This window comes from Dermacentor albipictus, chromosome 2, assembly GCF_038994185.2.
Source record: "Dermacentor albipictus isolate Rhodes 1998 colony chromosome 2, USDA_Dalb.pri_finalv2, whole genome shotgun sequence".
Lineage (NCBI taxonomy): Eukaryota > Metazoa > Arthropoda > Arachnida > Ixodida > Ixodidae > Dermacentor > Dermacentor albipictus.
In genome coordinates this window covers 153,198,677-153,218,892 of record NC_091822.1, presented here as the reverse complement: position 1 = coordinate 153,218,892, position 20,216 = coordinate 153,198,677, and the positions used below count along the sequence as shown (strand labels likewise).

Below are 20,216 nucleotides of genomic sequence, written 5' to 3'. Positions count from 1 at the left end.
AACAACATAAAAAAGGTGTAAATAGATGCAAAGATGTGCACTAGAATCTTGGGGCCAACTGCTGTCATTTGCCAAGTTTGTGCTAGATGACAGCACGATACTATTCTACAGCAAATACAGAGTAGTGCGTAGCACAGTTTACGCTTGTTAGAATGAACCTGTGTGCAACAGAATTTCAGATATAATGGACCATATTTCAGCCTTAGTTTGTTCTACCTATTTTATTAATGAGACGAAGTTTGCTATTAATGGACTATGCTACAACGGACTATTGGCTACAGTGGACAAAGTTAACAGCAATCTGTGTCAAAATCGGGTGTATAAAACAGATTTTGCCATGTCGACATAAGCTGACAGCTGACTTGCAAGGGTCAGCCGATGATCATGGCTCAATATCTTCTGTGTGAGGGAGGAAGGGAGGGTTCTACTCCGGTGGCTTCTGTTAACGGCACAGCCACGCAGGCATTGTTTCTTGAAAGTGATCTGCAATGTGGACAAATTGCCCCCAGTGCCGATAGCTTCATGTGCACTGTGCTTTCGACGTTTAGTTCGCGTTGAAGCGAGATACAGCACGGAGGTCAATTCGCTCGCTGTTGATGCCGCGCTTACCTTGCTTAATTTGCTATTGCACTCGATGCTTCGCCTTCCGGCCAAAACTGCTGCTTTTGTTTGTTTTTTACTTTGGACGTTTGTCACTCACTCTTTGCAATAAAGCTGTTAGACAATGCGACCGAAGTTTCGGAAGTGAGGTGTCTCGGATATTACGAACTTTGGATAAAATAGACGTTTTTTGTCGGATTATCAGGGTCTGTTGTAACGAGAGTCGACTGTATCTGTGCTTTGCTAGTAGGAGTTTGTCATTCGGCATCTAGAAGGGTGATTGGGGAGCAAGAAAAGCACGCTTGGCTGCAGCGCTGCAAGCAAGAGAGACCTCAACTTTTAAATCGCAGTTTTACGTTAAGAGTCCTTAGTTTCAGGTTACTTTAATAACGTTTCTAGCAAAAGTCACTTGACATTGGCCTATTTTGTTAGCAGTCAAGTGCTAACTTATATATGCATCGCATAGGCGTTTAGAATTCCACAGGGCAAGGTGACTGACTGATAGAACAAGGAATGTTGCTGAAGCCGATGTTGTCTTCAGCGACATTTCATGTTCTACCACTGTCGATCACTTCAAGCCTCCACCTTCCTGTGAACTCCTCTCTGGTTTTGGAAACAAGGTAAGAGGCCCACAAATTAGGCAGAGGCATTAAGCAATCAACAGTGGCCGAACATGGGTCGCCCGAGCACTCGCTGTGTCGACACATCTTCACTGCATCTGAGGGACTTCCTGCATCCCCTTGCAGCCCTGGCCACTGGTGGGTGGCCGTGTGACGGCTGAGAAGCCAAGTCAGCATGACCTGCTGGTGACCGGCCACGAAGACGGCTCCGTACGCTTCTGGGATGCCTCTGGGTCATGCTTGCGGCAGCTGCTGACTCTCAGAACAGCACGCCTCTTTGGGGCAGGAGATGGCCCCTCGAGCTTCCATGCTGCACAGGACGAGGAGGAGGAAGAGGAGTGGCTGCATTTCCACAAAGTGAGTGTGCTCCGCGTAAAACAAGCCTATCCTTTAAGGGAAACTGTAAATCAGTTTAAAGTGTTCTTTCCAAGCTCTATTTCTGTTAATATTGCAGCTTTAAGGGGTGACTTGGGTTTTCTGGAAGCGAAAATCAGCCCAAAATTCGAATTCTTAATTTTGATTTTCCGCATTCGTGATGCATTTCCACACCTACCCCAAAATTTGCTTACAAAATACTGTTTAGTTCTTTAACGGGGGGGGGCACAGCTTTCGCATCGAAAAAAATTGCCGAAAAAATCGATTTTTTGAAAATCACATTTTCAGCTTCTGTAACCCTTTTTCTATCCGATACCCAAATATCATCACTGTACACCACTTAGAAGTTCTCTAAAAAATTCATTTTATCAGCAAAGGTGGCAAAAAATCTCGCGGAAGTCAAGAAAGAACAGTGTTTTTCAAGCCACAGTATCTCCAGAACGGCGTGACCGAGTGCAGCCATCTTGGTCTCTTGGGAAAGCACTTTTCTCAGTCTTCAAATTTGCCACCTCAGCGATCTCCTCCATACAGAAACAAGCGCACAAAAAAGCAAATGATTGAAGGTCGTGCCAGAGTCTGCGATTGGCTGCGCCCGCCACGTGACTCCAGCGCGGTTTGCCATTGGTCCGGCGCTCGCGTTGTCTGCTCGGCTCTTTGCACCTCGTGAGTCTGGACGTCTCCACTCGCCGCTATCTCGACATGTCAGAACGGGCGATACGCGGACATCGCAGTAGCATGGCTGATCCCTACGCTTGTGGACGTTTCAGACTTGCGGCTAAGCATTTCGAGCACTTCGCAACCAAGATTCACGCGCGGAATCCTCGGACATGCGGCGAAGCATTTCAGCACTCGGTGTTTCGGAATTCGTGGTGACGCATATCACGCATGCAATCATTGGACATGCGGCTAAACATTTCGCGCATAGGGAGTCTCTGACTCGGCGATCACGCACATTGCCTGCAGACTTCTCGGACCCTCACCGAAGCATTTTGTGCGTCAGCACCTGAATGCGCATATAAGCGCATCGAGTATTGACTCCTCAAGCCTGCGACTAGGCATTTCGCGCGTCGGCACCTTGGACTGCGCAGCTAGGTACTTTGCGCGTCAGCACCTCAAACTGCGTGACTAAGCACATCGCGCGTCGGCTTCTTGTATCTGCGGCTAGGCATTTTGCACATCGGCACTTCGGACCCGCAACCAAGCATATTGTGCGTTCAGTTTATTATCATATTGTCACGATAGCTCGATCGTAACAATATCTATCATACCACCCCTTCATAAAGAGAACCTCATCATGAGCTCTGTTCACTAGGCCCCTTGGGCTGGCACAGACATCTGGCTGCAGCAGTGATCGAGGCATCATTCAAAAGTAAGATTCTGGAAAGCACCTAGCAGCTGCATATCTATCACTGGCTCTCTGATCCTAAGTTCTACAGCCATTGTCAAGTAAAGATGACTCAGGAGGTTGCTGACACTCAGAGCCTTCATTCAGCAGCATGGTCAATTCTACCAAAAAAAAAAAGAAAAAGCCTCACTGATTGTACTGTAGATTGCTATCAATCTACAGTACATCAATCTACACTTGGTTTCAAACCTAGGCACCATACTCTTTGTAGAGCAGCAGCAGCCAAGAATGCCCTATAAAAAGAAAAGGAGGGGGGGGGAAGCACACAAGACTAGAGGCCACATGTACAACAAGCCCCACATCACAAAACACCTTAAAGACTACAAATTTGGTGCCTTTTAGAGAACTGAAGCAAAGGTGAAACTTTGAGAGCCGTTTTCTCAAAACTGTTTTTCTGCCCTTCTGCTCAGTTTGTGGAGCTGATTTCTTTGTTACCATTTAACATATTTTGACTCAGTTCTTTTTTTTTTTTTTCACGTTACTTGGGCTGCAGTGCAGGTCGTGACATTCTTGCTTTCTTATCTTGACCCTTTGTAAGTTTACGATATGGCTATTCGTCTACTCTGAAAGTGGGCTTGATGTGAAGGTAACATAAAATGTGGCACTCCAAAAAATGTGTGTTGCGAGAAAAAAAAAAGGAAGCAAGAATGTCATGACCTTCAGCATGCATTTAGCTATGCAGTCAATACTTGACAAGCCTTCTATCACGTTTATGTTCCACAGGCTCTCCAGAAAGTAAGAGGGAGAAAAATTCTGCGCAATAAAATTGAATAAAATGTTCTCAAGATATCGCTCTGAAACTTTTATGGAAGCATCAGGGAGACATTCTAAACATTTGTGCCAATTTTCATCAAAATCCATGAAGAAATAAGGAAGTTGATTTTCAAAGCCACATCCCCCCTTAAAGGGCCCCTGAAACGGTTCGGACAAATTTTGTAGGCGCGTAGGGTACAGCTTAAGTAGAACATTCGCACCACAATTTAAGTGAAGCGTTACGTATTAATGGAGCTGCAAGCGATTAGAAGTTACCCTCCTCCCTAGCTATGCTTTTCCTCCTCAACTCGCTCGCCGAGCGAGCGGCGCTAAGCTCCGCCTTCACTGGTTCAGCGTCACGATGCAACGTCACATCGTTAACTTCCGGTTGTTTAGGAGCACGCCCCCTCCCGCGCGAGACCTCTCCGCTAGCCGCTTGGCCGTCGACCGAGAGCTATCGAAGCAGCGTGCGTTGCGAGCATTCTGTCGTAGCGCCGAACGTGTCCGGTACTCCGCTAAAAACAGGCAAGCTGGTCATTTCGGCAAATGACTGGAGGCATAAACTCAAGCTGATGAAGGAACTTTAGCGTAGACGTACGTGAACAGCCTGATCGGTCTGCACGGTCTAGACACTTGCTGGCGCAGCGCTTAACCAGTCAAACAAAGCGCTAATATTGCTCTAACCAAGTGTAAAGCATTTTAAACATTTATAATTCAACGTGTTGATGATTACACTCCTGCGAAAAATACACACCAGCAGCAAAGAATACACTTCGTTGCTGCTACTGAGTATGGTTGATCTCTGTGCCACCAGGTGGCTGCACTGTGCAGACCGTTCACATTTGCCCTTCTGCTCATCACGTGGCTCATCCCGGCACAGTAAAGCGGCCAGACCCTGTCCCCTTGCGCTTGCGTTTGCCCTAATACTGGACTCGCGGTTTGCAGGTCGCTAGGTTTGCAGTCCACAAGGCAACAAAGTCGAATCATAGCGCTCGCGAAAAGACTGAGACCGACTCTGACCGCGGAGCTCTCGTCAAAATGGAGTACGTTGTAACACAAGCAGACGACACTTGCTGTGTGCCGGAAGTGCTGAAGTGTACTAAAAAACTATTCTTGTGTATTCTCTTTAAGTTATTTTCTTTTTACAAAAACAAAGTAACTAACATTCCAACTATTACGAGCATCATTTGTTCCCCATAAAGTTGGAAAAATTATCGACCACGCGCCCTGGTCGGCCAATCAGATAGCTCGCCCATGTGACGTAATATGGGTTATTTGCATCATATGGGTAGGGGCGGCTTAAAATTCCGCCGAGCAGTGCGCTGCGATCGGCAGCGATGTGTATTTTTAAAACCTTATAATAAATTACACGCTTTACGCAGAGCACTTAGATGCATCAATTAATGATCAGAAGAACCTACTCTAACGACTCAGTACGTTTGTAGAAAATCGCCAAAATCGTTTCAGGGTCCCTTTAATTGATAGGATGTGCATGTAAGCTGTGTGAGGCTGTTCTCAAATGGGCCAGAAGCACTGGAATTGGTGGCATGACCACACAAGTTTTGTAGCATGTCTTTGGATGCATTTTCATATCAACTGAGAATGAGAAGCATTTCTGGAGGTGATTCGCGGTTTCACAGGTGCACCAACAGCAGCTTTCTCGCATGCCAGTAATGCAACACATTTGTGCAGGTGGGCACATTTGACCCGTACAGTGACGACCCCCGCCTGGCGGTGAAGAAGGTCCTCTTCTGCCTGCAAACAGGGCGCCTTGTGGTGGCCGGCACCGCAGGTCAAGTGGTCTGCTTCAGCTTCGATCCGGAAGAGTCTGAAGCCACTCCTGAGGTCAGTGGGCATTGCTGCGAGCCAGTGTGATGCCGGCACTACTCCCAACGCTGTTTGTTACTCCCTGTTGTGTGTTGGCGTTGCTTTCTTGAAGCAGTGCAATCAGATGCACTCGGGTTATCTGGTGAAAATTCACAGAAGCTCCGTTATTCGGATGCTGTAGGACACGCCATTCGATTTCTACTCTTACTGTAGGCGACTAAATAGGCAGCAAAGTGTATGTCGGCTATCTTAAGTGCAGTTCCAGTTCTGACGAAACTGGTAAAAAAGACAGCTTTGCGAAGACAGCATCAGAAAATGATGCAGGGCTACTTCGTTGTCCAGACAAGACATTGACTGAGCAGAGAACTTGTAAACTTGACGGGAGGGCCGTCTTACTGGCAAACAGAGTAAAGCTTTATGCATCTAATGTAAGCTACTTTGTGTTTCTGCATAGATTCACAAACACAAAATGTTAGAGTACAGCTATAATAGCTGCTTTCTTTGTCTTGTCAATGCTATATGGTGTCATGTTCCAGAGATGTCTTCGAAATGCATTTCGTTGCCTGGGCTCAAAGCTGTATTCCTAGCATTTAAAATAGGCTGTCTTAGATGCTGGTCAGAATTGGAACACATCCTCACTCTGCTTTCTCAATGGTAGGCACTGACTTGGCTGTTGCACTGAGCAAGAGATGTGTATGTGGTGAGATTGTTTGGCAACATCTCCTCAACATTTAAGTAGTGAAAGGTCATCATGGCTATAGTTTGATTGTATGATCTGTGCAATAATGCAAGAGGCGTAAATTTAACATGTTAAAACGTGAGCAAAACCCTCGTGTTCTGCGTGGGTTATTGTGGTATGCGACATTGTAGTGCTCGTACTCGTGTGTGCAATGCAATGTGCTGTGCCTTCCTCTTCTCTTGTTCTTTTTTTCGTGCGGTTGGGAGCGGTGTCTTATTCAGGACACAACGACTAGCCCGTTTCTCCTTCTGTCCACATCGTGTTTACATGTGTTGACATGGTTAATAATGACAACAACAACAATCCCTCCTGCAGGCTGTGCAGCTGAATTTTGTGGGCGACCGTGACAGCTTTGTGTGGAAGGGCCATGATGCTCTGCAAGTGAAGAACTGCGCCGCCAAGTCCGAGGCTGGCTTCCACCCGGACCTTGTGCTGCAGCTAGCGCCACCTGCTGGAGTTACTGCCCTGGCACTGCACTCCAAGTGGGGCCTGTAAGTGCAAAAGGAGTGCACTTCTCTTTGCCAAATATGACAGCCGCATGTGGATAGGGCTGTACTGTAAAGATGTCCATATGCTATACCCCCCCCGCTACGACATAGTTCTCAAAAATTTTTATCTCAGATATGAGCTTGCAATAAGTAGTTGCTCATAGCTAATATCGGATGTAATGAAGGTATTTTCATATAAGGTGCGACTTCATTGTTGCGAGACTCCAATGTATGTCACACTTTGGGACATGGCCACTGCTGCTAGAAAATAGTGTTCACTTTGTTTGGCTGTATTGAGCGCAGTCCTGTGAATACTTGCGAACGTTTTACGGAAAACAGCACATGCTTTTGTCAAGTTGTGTCTGCCAAATTATGGCTAAATGACATGTTGGGTGCCTTCTTTCTTTTGCAGTATTGCCGCTGGAACAGCCCATGGGTTTGGTGTCCTGGACTTTGTACAGAAGAAAGTGGTTGTCTCGAAGTGCACGCTGAACCCGCACGGTAGGTGTCGTTTTGCTTTGAGAGGAGCTGTTCCTGTATGGAACACTGTATGGTCTTTGCATATTCTGGCATTTAATTTATTTTTAAAAAGCTTCATTTCTCTTATGAATGCGAAGCAGAGCCATGATTGAGAAGAAGAGCCAAATAGGGGCTCATTTTTTGCTAGCCACAAACCATATGAAGCCAAGGAAAGCATAGGAGGAAGCAATCTTTAAAAAAAAATTGAGTTATAGAAATGATAAGGTATAAGAAAATAAGGTATAATACCTTAGAAGGTTATAATATCTTAATAAGGTTATACCTTAGAAGACACAGCCTCTAGCTCTATCCAGTAATCATAAGAAATATAATTTGAAATGTATTCTGTATTCACACCTTTCTTGTTATGATTTATTTTTGTGTTTATGCAGACCTGGCTGCATCAGGCGATATGATGTCCCGCCGGAAGTCCTTCAAGAAGTCCTTGCGCGAGTCATTCCGTCGTCTGCGCAAGGGTCGTTCCCAGAGAGGCCGGAAGGACAAGTCCATGACTAAATCGCCAGAGAGCCGGAGGCCCAGGTGCGTCATTAAGCAGCGTGCAATGTGCACAAGGATTTTGGCTGTCTAATTGCATGACATGTTCCTGCATTAGGTGTAAGCACTAAAATAGGGAGTCCTGAATTTAATTTGCTTTGATTTGGGAGTCTGACTCATTGCAAAAACCGAAATAAGGTTAATTGGCTTCTGAGTATTCTATATTTGTGTGTTGTACCTGGAAGCTGAAGGCCAGGCCCAGATAGTTCACTTAAAGGCCAACTGCAACGAAATTTTGGTTCGCCTAAAAAGTGTGTGCTTCACAGAATGCTTAACCAAAACTGAAATGTTCATACCAAAACTGAAATGCCGCCATTATCACTTGCCAGAAGTGACACTATTTAAACTGGAGAACCAGTGCCCGGGTCGTCTGCTTCCCTTGCTTGTATATGGTTCCCGTGTGTCAGCGAACAGGTCGCACACGTCTGCTAGCCTCAGAGTTAGTTCATTCGGCTTGCTGCCTCATGCGCTGTGCCCATGCCGTTTCGCGCCTGCAATGTTCTTTCAATGCAAAATGTTCTCCATGTCAGGCCGGTTTTCTATATCCGGTTGTCTATAGAGCCTCGATGCATACCGGCTCCGCCCAGAGATGAAGAGCGCATTGGGGTGGCCAAGCTTAAAGCAAGGATATAGCCCGGTGTAATGCGGACGCAATCTGTGCCTGGTGCAGTTACGTACGTCAGCAAAAATTGGGCACTCCGCGGTCTAGCGTGGCTGGCGCTGGAATAGAACGTCTTCTATCTCATGCTGGAACCACCCGAGCAGAGTGTAACGCGCGCTAGCTTGTCTGACCTTGGAACTGTAGTCCGACTGGACTACAGTTTGGTTTCGCTGAGCGAGCATACCGACTCTGCGCCTTTGACAAACCAAGCACTAAATGATCAGCAGTCATGCATGGTTATGGGACTTTCGCCATATCCGCGTCACTACCGCTCACCGCCCGGCGCATGCATTGTCTGCTTAGGTGCTATTTAAAGGCTGCCAATAAGAAAATTGGGCAATTGCCAGCCCTGCGACTTTGCCAAGATTCCATTGCTAGTATATGCTAAGCATATGCCGTATTTAGTCAAATCTAGGCCAGCCCTAATTCTAAGCAGACCCTGAATGTCCGAAGCAAAAACAAAAAAACAAAAAAAAGTTACTTGAGTGTAGGCCAAACAAGAAAGTGAGGACAGCGTTCACAAGATGAAAGCAGCATTTATTTAACATGACCATGCCGAGCTCACTCTACGCCATCATTGCTGCTAGCCTCGTACGCTTGTGGACATGCGCAAGTTCACGTCGGAGCGCCCACGCATGCGCAGACAGTGCGGCAATGTTCGTACTCGTAGAAACGCAACGCGATCTCGGTGAACAGCTTCTCTCTGTTATCGCGCACTTATCTTGCACTTATCGCTGTCATCTCCTCGTTGCGGCACACGCAAAAAGCATCTGCCGTTGCCTCCTCCTCCAACGGATGTTTTTCTCATCAATGCTGCAGTCCCGCTCGGCTTGAACATTTGTCGATGCCTGTGCGGTTAGCACAACTTTTCATTTGAAAGCGGCACTATAGTGGTTACAACCACACCACTCCGCACGCTGATGCACTACAGGTCAGAATGACATCATCGCCTGTGCACTTCAGTTGGCTACGGCTAGTAGCGGCTGCGATACTGACTTTTCTATTGTCACCAACTGTGCACCATATTTATTATCATTTTCAATTACAAACAGGGATGTTATTTAAAATCCTCGATTCTAAGCCGACCCTAGAGTTTGGTATAAGATTATCTGAAAAAAAGAAAACTATCGGCCTAGATTTGAATAAGTACGGTACATTGCAACCCGGATACATCGAACCCACATATAACAAATTATTGTATATATCATACAGCCCTAAAACTCCTTTGGAAATTTTGTACAAAATTTAATTTTATAGATCAAATTACCTATATATCAAACTTTTTCTGTAATCCCTTTCAGATTCATTATATCTGGGTTCGACTGCATAGGCAATTTAGCTCAAGTGAAATTATGTTGCAGTTGGCCTTTGGAGGGGGGGGGGGAGGATATGTGGGGCTGAAAAGTAAACTTTTGAACTGACATGCCAATTTCAACAAAATTGGGCATGATGCCTTATCTCCTTGTCATTAGAACACGTAGTAAAGTTGATTACCCTAGCACAAAAAGAAAAGTTATACATGTACCATTGAGCAAACGAGTGAGTCGCCTTAGGAAAACATTCATTTTTAAAATGATAAAGGTAGATAAACATTTTCTGAATAAATACCTTGAATAAATAAATGTCTATCAGCTTACACCGGCTGGGCCATCCCAATAGAATATACACTGGGCGTCAGCGACCCGGCATTGTCACTGACGTATTCAGCTCCTGGATTCAGCTCAACAAAAGACTTAAGCTTCATCTGTGTTGCCTTTGCAGCCTTGGAAATTTAGTTGAAATAGGTGTTAGATGAGACCTCAGAAAGCAGGGCAATTCGGAGAGTGCAGCTTACCCTACGTTTTGGTAAAGCGCACAAGGTATTGATTGCGCAGGAGAGGGGAGGAAGAAGGCAGCATGTCTTCTGCCATGGCCAGCCCTGCTTCTCGGCACAACGAGTCTGCCATCGACCCCGGCTCACCCCTGTCGGAGGCCAAGCCTGTCGAGCGCCAGGTGGAAGCGCGTTCCACAGATGACGCCCTTTCGTCCATGGTCCGATGTCTCTGCTTCTCCAGCAGCTTCATCCTTCACAGTGAGTCCCGGTGGCTATGTCCTGTTGTTTCTAGTTTTTCTTGTTGTTCTTGGAGGTGGTGTGGGAGAGCTGCAACAGACCCTCTTAGAAATAAGCTTTTTAAGCAGCTTTATCCGACGCAAGTGAATTGCTGTCTAGGTTGCCATAGACGCATTGCTAGAAATTACTAGAAAAAGAAGTTGCCCTCGTCATCCCTACTTTCTCTTGTCTGTGTCCTATTTCATACTGTGTATAGCTAATATTTACAGTCACTAACCGATTTTCCAGACCTCGGGGGGACCGAAAAGTAGCGTATTTACTCGATTCTAATGCGCCCTTGATTGTAACCAACACCTATTTATCATGACCGAAAGAAAGTAAAAAAAAAAAAGCGCCCTCGATTGTAACTCGCAGCCTTTTACCATGACTTAATGAAAAACGAGTCTTTTACATTACCGCACAACTCATTCTTTCATACAGAAATACACTTTGTCATTTGGAAAAACAAATATTTACTTTGAATGCACTAAAATTGCAATAAATAAAAAAGTTGCAGTTTTGCTCAAAAGACGAAGCATTGATTTCGATGACAAATTAGTAGATAGCTATACGAAAAGTAAGGTTAGTAGTTTTATTGGCCGTATAAACATTTGAACATTCGCTTACTAACTAAATTAACAGGTATGGTGTCACGTACACACAAGGTGACGTGAACACGTCTCACTCGATGACCACGGAAACTTTTTATCAAAACGCTGGAGTAAGGAAGTGCGGCGGCAGGAGCGAGCTTTGTGTGGCCTCTCGCTTCAACGTGAAACTAAGCAGCGAAAACACAGCACGGTGCGCCTAGATGCGTAGACTCTGTCTCCATCGCAGATAGCTTTCAATATAGGGGCGGTGCAGTTGCTGAAGTAGAAAGCTTTTCCTGTTTGCGCCAGTCCCGCATGCAAGTTTCAAGAACTCCCAACGCCCATGATGCAGCCTGATTACCATCCATCTCCGCACACGGGATCACTTTCCTTTCAATTGTGACATCGTGATGAACTCGGCGTCTCTTTGCAGTCGGCACTTTCGTGCTGTTAGAGCAAACGCAGAAAACGGGAAGACTGACGGTGGACTAACCTGAGCACACGCACTACAGCACATAGAGGGAACTACAGCAGCTGGGCTCGCACGAGGCGGCCATTTTGAAATGCCGATGGCGATATGGTAACGCAATTCTAATGCGCGCGCAATTTTCGCACCCGTTTTATCTGGAAAAACAGTGTGCGTTAGATTCGAGTAAAAACGGTAGTCGGAAAAATCAGTCCGAAAAGCTCGTTCAACAAAAAAAGATTTATTAGGCTTAAAGTGGCTTAAAAAAATATCTATTAATGCTCTGCCTCACACTACGTTTGGAGGTGATAAGACTTGCTTGAATTTGCCAAGGGTGACGTCTCCATATACCGTTGACAAGAGCATCACCGCATTGGCAATTTCCACCAACGGAGTTTGCCACGTAGATTGAAGAAAATTGAAGAAATGAGCAACATTCATGTGTAAATGTGCTGTACCTGGTCACAGTACAAGCACCGAAACATCAAATAACTGCACTAGCAGCCACTCAGACTGTGCCTAACATTGTGTTGTGGCGATTTGCGCTCTTCCTCATGGTTATGTTTTCCAGGCTATCCCTTTAAAAAAACGTACAACAGGGTGCTGTAGAAAAAAAATTAAATAATTCTCAGATTGAATTGGTTGAACATTCACTATTCAATTCATGTTTGTAATTAAAGTACTTGCAAATTCCTGGCTCTTATCACTGTCTTTCTTTCTTTCGTTTCAGATGCAGCAACAACACCAACTCTCTGGGCTGGCACCAATGCTGGTGCCATCTTTGTTTACACCCTTGCTTTTCCCCCGAGCGACAAGCGGGACTCCGATCCAGTTCAGTGCACCCTTGGTAAGCCGTTAAAAAAGGTTACTTTGGCACACGAAAGCAAGCTATGCTTTGTGTTTGAAGTAGTTGTGAAGTGCCTTGTCTGAAGCTATTGTGCATCTTGTGTGCCTCCAAGATCTCCGATCGCACAACAGTTAAGTAAACTGTGAACACCTTGCTTGGCGTTTGCACCGTTCAGTGTCATCTTGTCTGGGGCATCTTGCGTGCAATATGTCTTATCACTCATAAAAAAAGACTGAAGCGTGTGAAGAAAAATCTTGGACGCAACAGGCTGTCATTTGTCAAGTGCATGCCAGGTGGTTCCACAATCCCGCACTGCAGGAAGCACAAGGTGCTTTGTATCTGTGGCTTCCCTGGTACAAGCGCATGAATCTGCATCTGAAGCGCTGAGTGATGTGCAAAAGTGCATGCTTCAGTGGCAATATGTACACCTGCACTTGTAAGTCCTTTCTATTCGAGATTTATTCAAGGAGCCGTTAGTCTTTTTAGTCACCACATTTTCCCAGAGAATTTTGTGGGGTCCCATGTGCGTAGCATCATTACTTGTGCCGTATCTTCTGGTGGTTGCTGTTTGCGTTTTAACGTGAGAGAATTGAGGGTCCCATGTCGCAGAAAATCCGGTGTTGGGGTTGGCATTGGCGGCATTGTCCGTTAGAGAAAAATCATCCCGAACCATGTGTGCCGAACAACGCAGGCCCTCCGCGTGGCACATAGGTGTTACTGAACTAATTTAATTTCTCAAAGTAAAATGCATCAGAAAATTCATCAAGTACTACCTACATACAACCCACCATAAAATTCCGAGCAAGAATTTCCACCTTTAAAAATATCTAAATACGCAGAGGGCATGAATTTAAACTTTTATTTAACATGAACTTTATGAACCCAAAGAATTGTTAGTGCTGTTCATCAGTCTCAAAACCATCGGAAGACTCCTCCGAGTCGGTCGCAAAGAAAAAGATTGCAGCATTCCACTTTGAAATTCACAGTGAAATGTTTTAAGGGGAGATGCGGGTCGAAAATCGCGGTTTTTTTCGAAAATTATTCATTTTTTGTTTTTACTTGTTTCGTCAAGTTTAGTACCTCTACTTTTATGAAAATAAATATCAAAGCTGAATTTAAATGGGAAATAGATTAAAAATGCATTTAAAGAGCACAAGGTGGCTATTAAAAAACCGAAAGTACGCTGTCTTCGAGCGTCTCGCTGCCGCCATGGCGCGGTTCCTCGCTGTTGCGGATCGCGTGAGGAGATCAGCCAAGCCTCATTCTCTGAATCGCCACGGTTGCCTGGGCGTCTACAGCGCCAGAAATAATAAAAAAAAGCATGTTATTGCCGCGTTTTCCGAGCGCTGCGACTGGTTTTTAAATCACGTGGTACGAATCGGGAAACGCCATTGGCCATCATGCGCGTACATGTGGCGAAGCCTACTTGCTGGATCCATGTTTCGGCGAGGTGCGCTTCACGGTGACGATCGTTCGGCAACTATATCTTCGTCATGGACGAAGCGAGACCAAGCAAGCGCAGTCATCATGGAGTGAAACACCGTGCGGTGCACAAATATTGAGGTCGCCTGCGGAAATCTAAGGCAAAGGCTCGTCCAGCGACAACTCGATCCACGGCCGCTACGACGGTTAGGCCTAGCGCAAGCGGCGCCGATCCCGCCCGTGTTACGTATGCCTCCGGCGAGTTTGAAGCGGCCTTAGAATACGTGAGTGCGTCGGAAAAGAAGATTGGACATTTCCAAGATGAGCAAAGAGCGCGTGATGGGGTGTCATCATTCATTACTGATTTGACAGCGCTCAACATTCTTGTGAGCGGCGCGATTTGCCCAACATGCCAGCGCTCAGAACTTCGTGTCCGGGAACCGGCCACGAAGCGCAAAGGACTCGCTTCGTTCCTGGAGCTACACTGCGAGAACTGTGCGTGCCCAAAAAGTGTTCTTTCCGCAAGTTATTCATCGCGGCGAGTTGCGGCGTGCAGGGACACCAGCAAAGGTGCGCGCCGAGACTGACAGCAGGAGCTCGCGTGATAGCTTCGCCGTCAAAGCTGCTGTGGCGGCCCGTTCGATAGGAATTGGGTATGAGCAGCTAGTGCGGCTTTCATCAGTGATTGGACTCGACATACGCTGCAGGAAGTTTCTAGTGGCAGTCGCTGTTTTATGAACAATTTTCTTCTTTTATATCAAAATTTGATTGGAATTCAAGCCCTCTTTTGTAAATAAACATGCAATTATAACTTCAAATGCGTTTTTCTCAAAATGAAATTTTGGGCAATTTTTTGGGTTTGCCCCTCATGTTTCTGGCACTTCTGATGCTTGGATTTGAATGAAATTTTGCACACATTTTCTCTGAAGTGTGAGGAGTGCCATTATCTCTCCCAAACATAAATATTGTTCAAATATTTACAAAAAAATTAAAATTTCCACATGGTGGTGTCATGAAAATGTAGACTTGCCAGGTTCAAATTTTTCATGTCAATAGCATATTTTGTATGCACTTTATAATTCGTTTTTGGCACTCTACAGCTTATATGGATCAAAATGAGCCATCAATGATCTGTGATTATGGAAGTTAAGTGTGACAAAAAGGGGGGCTAAAAAGGTGCAATTTTGCGCATTGGCATCGAATAGAACAAAAACTATGCAACTTACAGAGAAACTAATTGCAGGTTTGAAATCAGCATAAAAAACTAAATTAATAGGTGGAGTTTCATAGCTCTAAGTCAAAAATTAAAGAAAAAGTGTCTTCGAGTAGCATCTCCCCTTAAAAGACGGTGAAAAGACGAAGCTTAAGCGCCCTCCAATATTTTTTCATCTGTTACTGATTTTGAAAAGGAACTTGCTTGAAAGCTCTCATTTTGTGGCTGCTCGAATCATTCAGACAGACAATAACACTGTAACTGAAGGCGTGGCGTAAAAGTGGGTAACAGATGTGGCGAATGAGTGTGGGGTATAGGGCGCACCGCTACTGCTGTCTAGGCCGAGTGTCACAGCTTAGCACACTGTAATGAGAGCCCTCAAATTGAAGCAAGAGCTCACAGTTCTCTGCATGCAGTGGTTCTTGTCCCACTTGTCATCACTTCTTGAAGTCACTACCATTGCCATGATGCAGACAAGTATGCTCTGCAAGTATGCACCTGGAAAGCTAGCGATACCAGCAGAAAGATATTATACAGAACTTTTGCAGCTCTTAGTGTTGTACACAGAGGGAACGTGTTGTGGCAGGAGATATCAACAAGGGCCCCTGCACCTCTCAGTATGCGAGCGCTCCGAAAAAGAGAGAGAGAGAGAGAGAAAAGAGAAAAGAGAAAAAAAGGATTGCTTTCACGTTAGTGTTAAAGGAGTTCTGACAAAAAAAATTGTTGGATCTTTTCTATGGTGACCAGTAACTAATGACCGAGTAATTAAGACACAAAACCTTGTTCGTTTCAGTGCATGGCGGTTACAGTTAATGCCCAATTCGTTGGACATGCCCAATAATTGGGATGCCTTTGCAGCACCCTATAGAGCCAGTGCATAGGGACGTTGGAATTTTTGAAGCTGAAACCTTTGGCATATAATTTTCGGACTTCTTCCGTGGCTTCGGGTCCAAAATGTCACTAATCAAAGCCACTGCTGCCTCCATCTTGATTACCTCACAGCTTTGAAGCAGCGCTTTCGCACACCAATCCGCTGGCAGCCGTAGCCACCACAGCAACACTAAGGCCTAGTTGCTTTTATGTTTGTGACCAAGCTTCCTGCTTTTCGGTGCTGTGCTTTTCAATGAAAGAATTTGCTGTTGTCAGCAATGGTGGTGACTCTGGCTTTGTCATCCTTCCGAATTGCTTCGAAGCGCAACAAATATGGTAAGAATCAAGTGTTGTTATGCATTCAAGCATACTCAGTGTGTTGCGATGAAGCATACCAAGAGCAGAAAGGGGTTACTGTCATGGGACACTGTATGTATATTTTAATTATACACGCATTTCTGTCACAGTATGAGCACAGATACACCTAATAGGTGCACTGGCGTGCCTTCAGAGCTGTTTTGCACGTGCCTGTGGTGATCTGAGCCCTTGGGGACAGCAAAGGGCATGCATTCATTAGAGAGTTTCAGTGTGTCCTGTGATTTGATAAACACAAATGGACTGGGCATTTTACCATATGCGCGGAGGTGCAAACGTGAACAGCCTGCACAATGCAGCCACATGGTGGTGCGGAGCTCTACCAGACAAACACGGAGCTAGTAGAGTGTTTTAGTTGAGCGTCCTTACGGTGCGCTCCGCTCCGAGCTGTCCCGCTGAGCCACAGCGGAGCGGCGGACCTTTCGTTTCACGTTTTTCGCGTTTTAGTTATACGGTTAGCGTAGCGGAGCGGACCTTTCGTAGTTGCAGGGCCCCCTGCCTAAATTCAGGGTAATGAGAGAAATTAAAAACACTTTATGATCACCCTTATACAGTAAAATGTATATATTATGTATATATATATAACTTATTTCTCCATGAAGTATCTAAATGTGCGCTTGTAATGCGTTACCGGTCCATTTTATCCAATGGAAAATAAAGCGCCGTCTTGGGGAACGCCACGTGTTAGGCAGCGCGCTTGCTTTCTGCATCCAATGCAATCCGTTCTGACGCCAACGCTAGCCAAAGTGCTGCACGGCACACTCTGCTCAGGCAGCTTCTAAGCACACCGCGTTCCTCGCTCCGCTAGCCCGCTTACGGCTAAGCGGACGGCGCATGCGCATTCGCGCTTCCGCTCCGCTTAACTGCTTAGCGGAGCGTAACTCAACTAAAACACTCTAGTGTTGCAGTAATCAAGTTTATGTTACTTTGCTGCTTGCGGAAATCTTCAGCAGGAACATGATTACCGCTGCCTAAAATTTACGCCAGTAGTGAAGTAAAATACACTTGTTTACTGCAGTATTATGTCTGTGTCTGGTTGAGCTCTTCACCATTTGGTGGACTGCCCCACGTAGTTTAACCCTTTCGCTGTCGGACCTTTCTGGCCGTGACGCACCCCCAGTGTCGGCTTGGTTTCAGGGAACAAGCATAACAGGGAATGAACATAGCCATTTATTTTTTATTATGATTGGTGTACAAATAACATAGTCAATGCAATATACACATTTCAGTGTTCTGCAGCTGTTGTTAGTAAATATCATCATCATCATCATCAGCCTCACTATAAAATCTTCAACATCCGAATCTGACGATGCGGAACCCTCTTCCTCGCATGCGACTCTGTCCGAGCCCGAATCCGAGCTCGGCTCGTATTCTGAATCGAAATTGAGCCACCGCTCCAGTGAGCAGACGAAGGTCCCGCGCGCTGAGCCATCCGAAAGTAACCGCGCGCAGGGAGGATGCGCTTTCAGTCGCCCGCACAACGGAGATAAATGGGACGTTGCGTGATCAAGATGGCAGAGGGAGATGGAAAAAGGCTAAACAAAGTTCGAAGGGCTTTGCGTTTACTGCTGCAAGTCGGAAGCGAGGGTGCGGCGAGAGAGCGAAAGCAGCAACGAGTCACTCTTTTCGGAGAGGCAACGGCACGGCACGTGCGCCTGAACTTGACGCACAGTAGCAGGCACACCAGCAGAAGAAAAATAAAAACCTTCGAACCAGCGGAGATGGCAGAACAACCCTTGAACCCATAACCACACGCGCACGACGCATGATACAGCGAACACAGAGCCACCGCACCACTCAGCAGAGAGAAAGTGGGGAGTAGCAGTCGCGCCGTACTTTTCAATACATGGAGTAACGCAGGTCGGGGCGAATATACGAACCTGTAGAAAGAGTCAACAGATAGCGTGGCCAATCCAGGAGCGCCAGCTTTGTGCTCTGGCGCGAAATTTTGAACGCACGATAGAGAACGTACCGGTACGTCAGTGACACTGTGGGGGGGAAGCGTGATGACGTACCGGTACGTCCGTGACAGCGAAAGGGTTAAAATTTAATACAAATATGTATCAATCTGCAATTTGCTATTGATATTTTGTAGAGGTGAGTGCGTCCACAGAAGTAGATCTCCCAAGTTATTTTGACTTTAAAGCTTTGTGCCACTACTCCTTTAAATTAAACTGAATGGGTTGAGAAGGGTGGCCAAGTTTGCCTTATTCGGAGGTAAATCACAGTCCTGTGCTTGTTGGAAACATCCCTTATGCTCCCTGCAGGCAAGGAGATCCACCTGAAGCACAAGGCTCCAGTGATATCCATCCACATCATTGATGCCCGTGGCTACCCCATATCGGACCCGTTTGAAGAGGAGCCCAAGGGCCTGGTGCCGCCTCAGAGGGTGCTCATCTGCTCTGAGGAGCAGCTGAAGGTAAGCTTCTGGTGCAGATATTGACAGTGCCACCTTGCAGCTCGGAAGGTTTTATGCAGTGTAACCCCCATTCCGGATCGCTGCACTTGACCGGCTGCTGCATTTTGTGCTGTTTTGCACAATGTTGGTAGACTCCCACCTGATGTACTTCCACTGAATGCATCATAGTTCTGGCTTGTTACTACATCTTACGTTGCATCTTGGAGCGGGCAGTGTCATAAGTTTTGCTGTCTGGAGATGAAATACCATCTTCTTGCAAACCTAGTAGTGTATCCAATGGGTGAAAAGGGGAGCGTAATTATGTTGTGGCTTCCACTAGCATGCAAACCATAACATAGTGTTATCCGTATAGTTGTTCTTGGCTGGTACATATTGTGCCCAATAAATGGCTGGAAGTTTCCGGTTCGCAAATAATGCTGGTGATACAATCTGTTGTTTCTAAACACTGAATTTAGGTTTTGTTACCATTGCGCATCTAGCGTCTCTAACGCCAGCTAAGTTTCTTTAAAGCTTTGATTCTGCCTGAAGTTCACTCTGATAGATTTCATTGTTGACACATGAATGCACAGTGAAGATTGCTGGTGTTCATAACAAACTTGTGAGCCTCGCCTGCTTAGTACATCTTTTTCGTTGAAATCATAAGTATAGATTTGGGATTGACATTTCTACTTGTTTGTGTGGTGTTACAGTGCAATCCACTTAAAACGATATCAAAACGAAAGAAAATGTCGATCTTTTGATCATCTCTATATGTGGGCTTCCATAAAGAAAAAGCTGCCGAACATACCTTTGTAGCTCCGAAACCAAATTTGCCACTTGCACTAAAATATGGATTTTGTAAAAATCAGGCTGTGAAAAATAAAACTTTATTTATACTTCTAAACAGCACGTCAAGCTATACGCGTGCTGAAACATTAAGAAATCTTCACTTACTTTCGTGGAAGTTTCAAGTTCAAAACCACGGTGTGCGTCGTGTCCAGCTGCTGTGCGAACACTGGCGGCAATAATTTAGCCTGCGTGAAATCAATGAGCAAATTGTTCGATGACAGTGAACTTTGGGTGAACATCGGCGTCACCATCTGAGATATGCCATTGTCACTCTCGTCGCCTCTGCTGCACAATGCCGCCGTGTGTTGCGATAACAATAGGCCTGTCGGATATCTCTTCGCAGAACGAGCCAGTGCTATCTGTACTCATAATTTCCTCCACCAAGTACCACCTGTTTTATCGTCAGTAGCAATGTGGTTCCAGAGTTCGGTAATTTCAGTGGCTTCCACCGTGCTAGTTTCACCTATAGAGGCTTTAGCCCTGATGCAAAAAGCCCGCCTTTCCTGTCGATCGGCATGGCCACTGGTTCCTCCAGCCTTCGTGATCGCGGCACTC

The 20,216-nt window shown here is 45.8% G+C and overlaps 1 protein-coding gene across 4 annotated transcripts in view; it reads left to right on the top strand.

Annotated features, from left to right (window-relative positions):
* l(2)gl (LLGL domain-containing protein l(2)gl) overlaps positions 1-20,216 on the top strand; it is a 68,304-nt gene that overhangs the window by 31,806 nt on the left and 16,282 nt on the right. For all 4 annotated transcript variants that reach the window (XM_065429265.1, XM_065429264.1, XM_065429266.1 and 1 more), the window contains 8 exons: positions 1,347-1,577; positions 5,446-5,598; positions 6,635-6,810; positions 7,220-7,308; positions 7,719-7,866; positions 10,417-10,613; positions 12,418-12,534; positions 18,682-18,833. In XM_065429265.1, the coding sequence (XP_065285337.1) occupies positions 1,347-1,577; positions 5,446-5,598; positions 6,635-6,810; positions 7,220-7,308; positions 7,719-7,866; positions 10,417-10,613; positions 12,418-12,534; positions 18,682-18,833 (1,263 nt within the window). The remainder of the gene's footprint in view (positions 1-1,346; positions 1,578-5,445; positions 5,599-6,634; positions 6,811-7,219; positions 7,309-7,718; positions 7,867-10,416; positions 10,614-12,417; positions 12,535-18,681; positions 18,834-20,216) is intronic.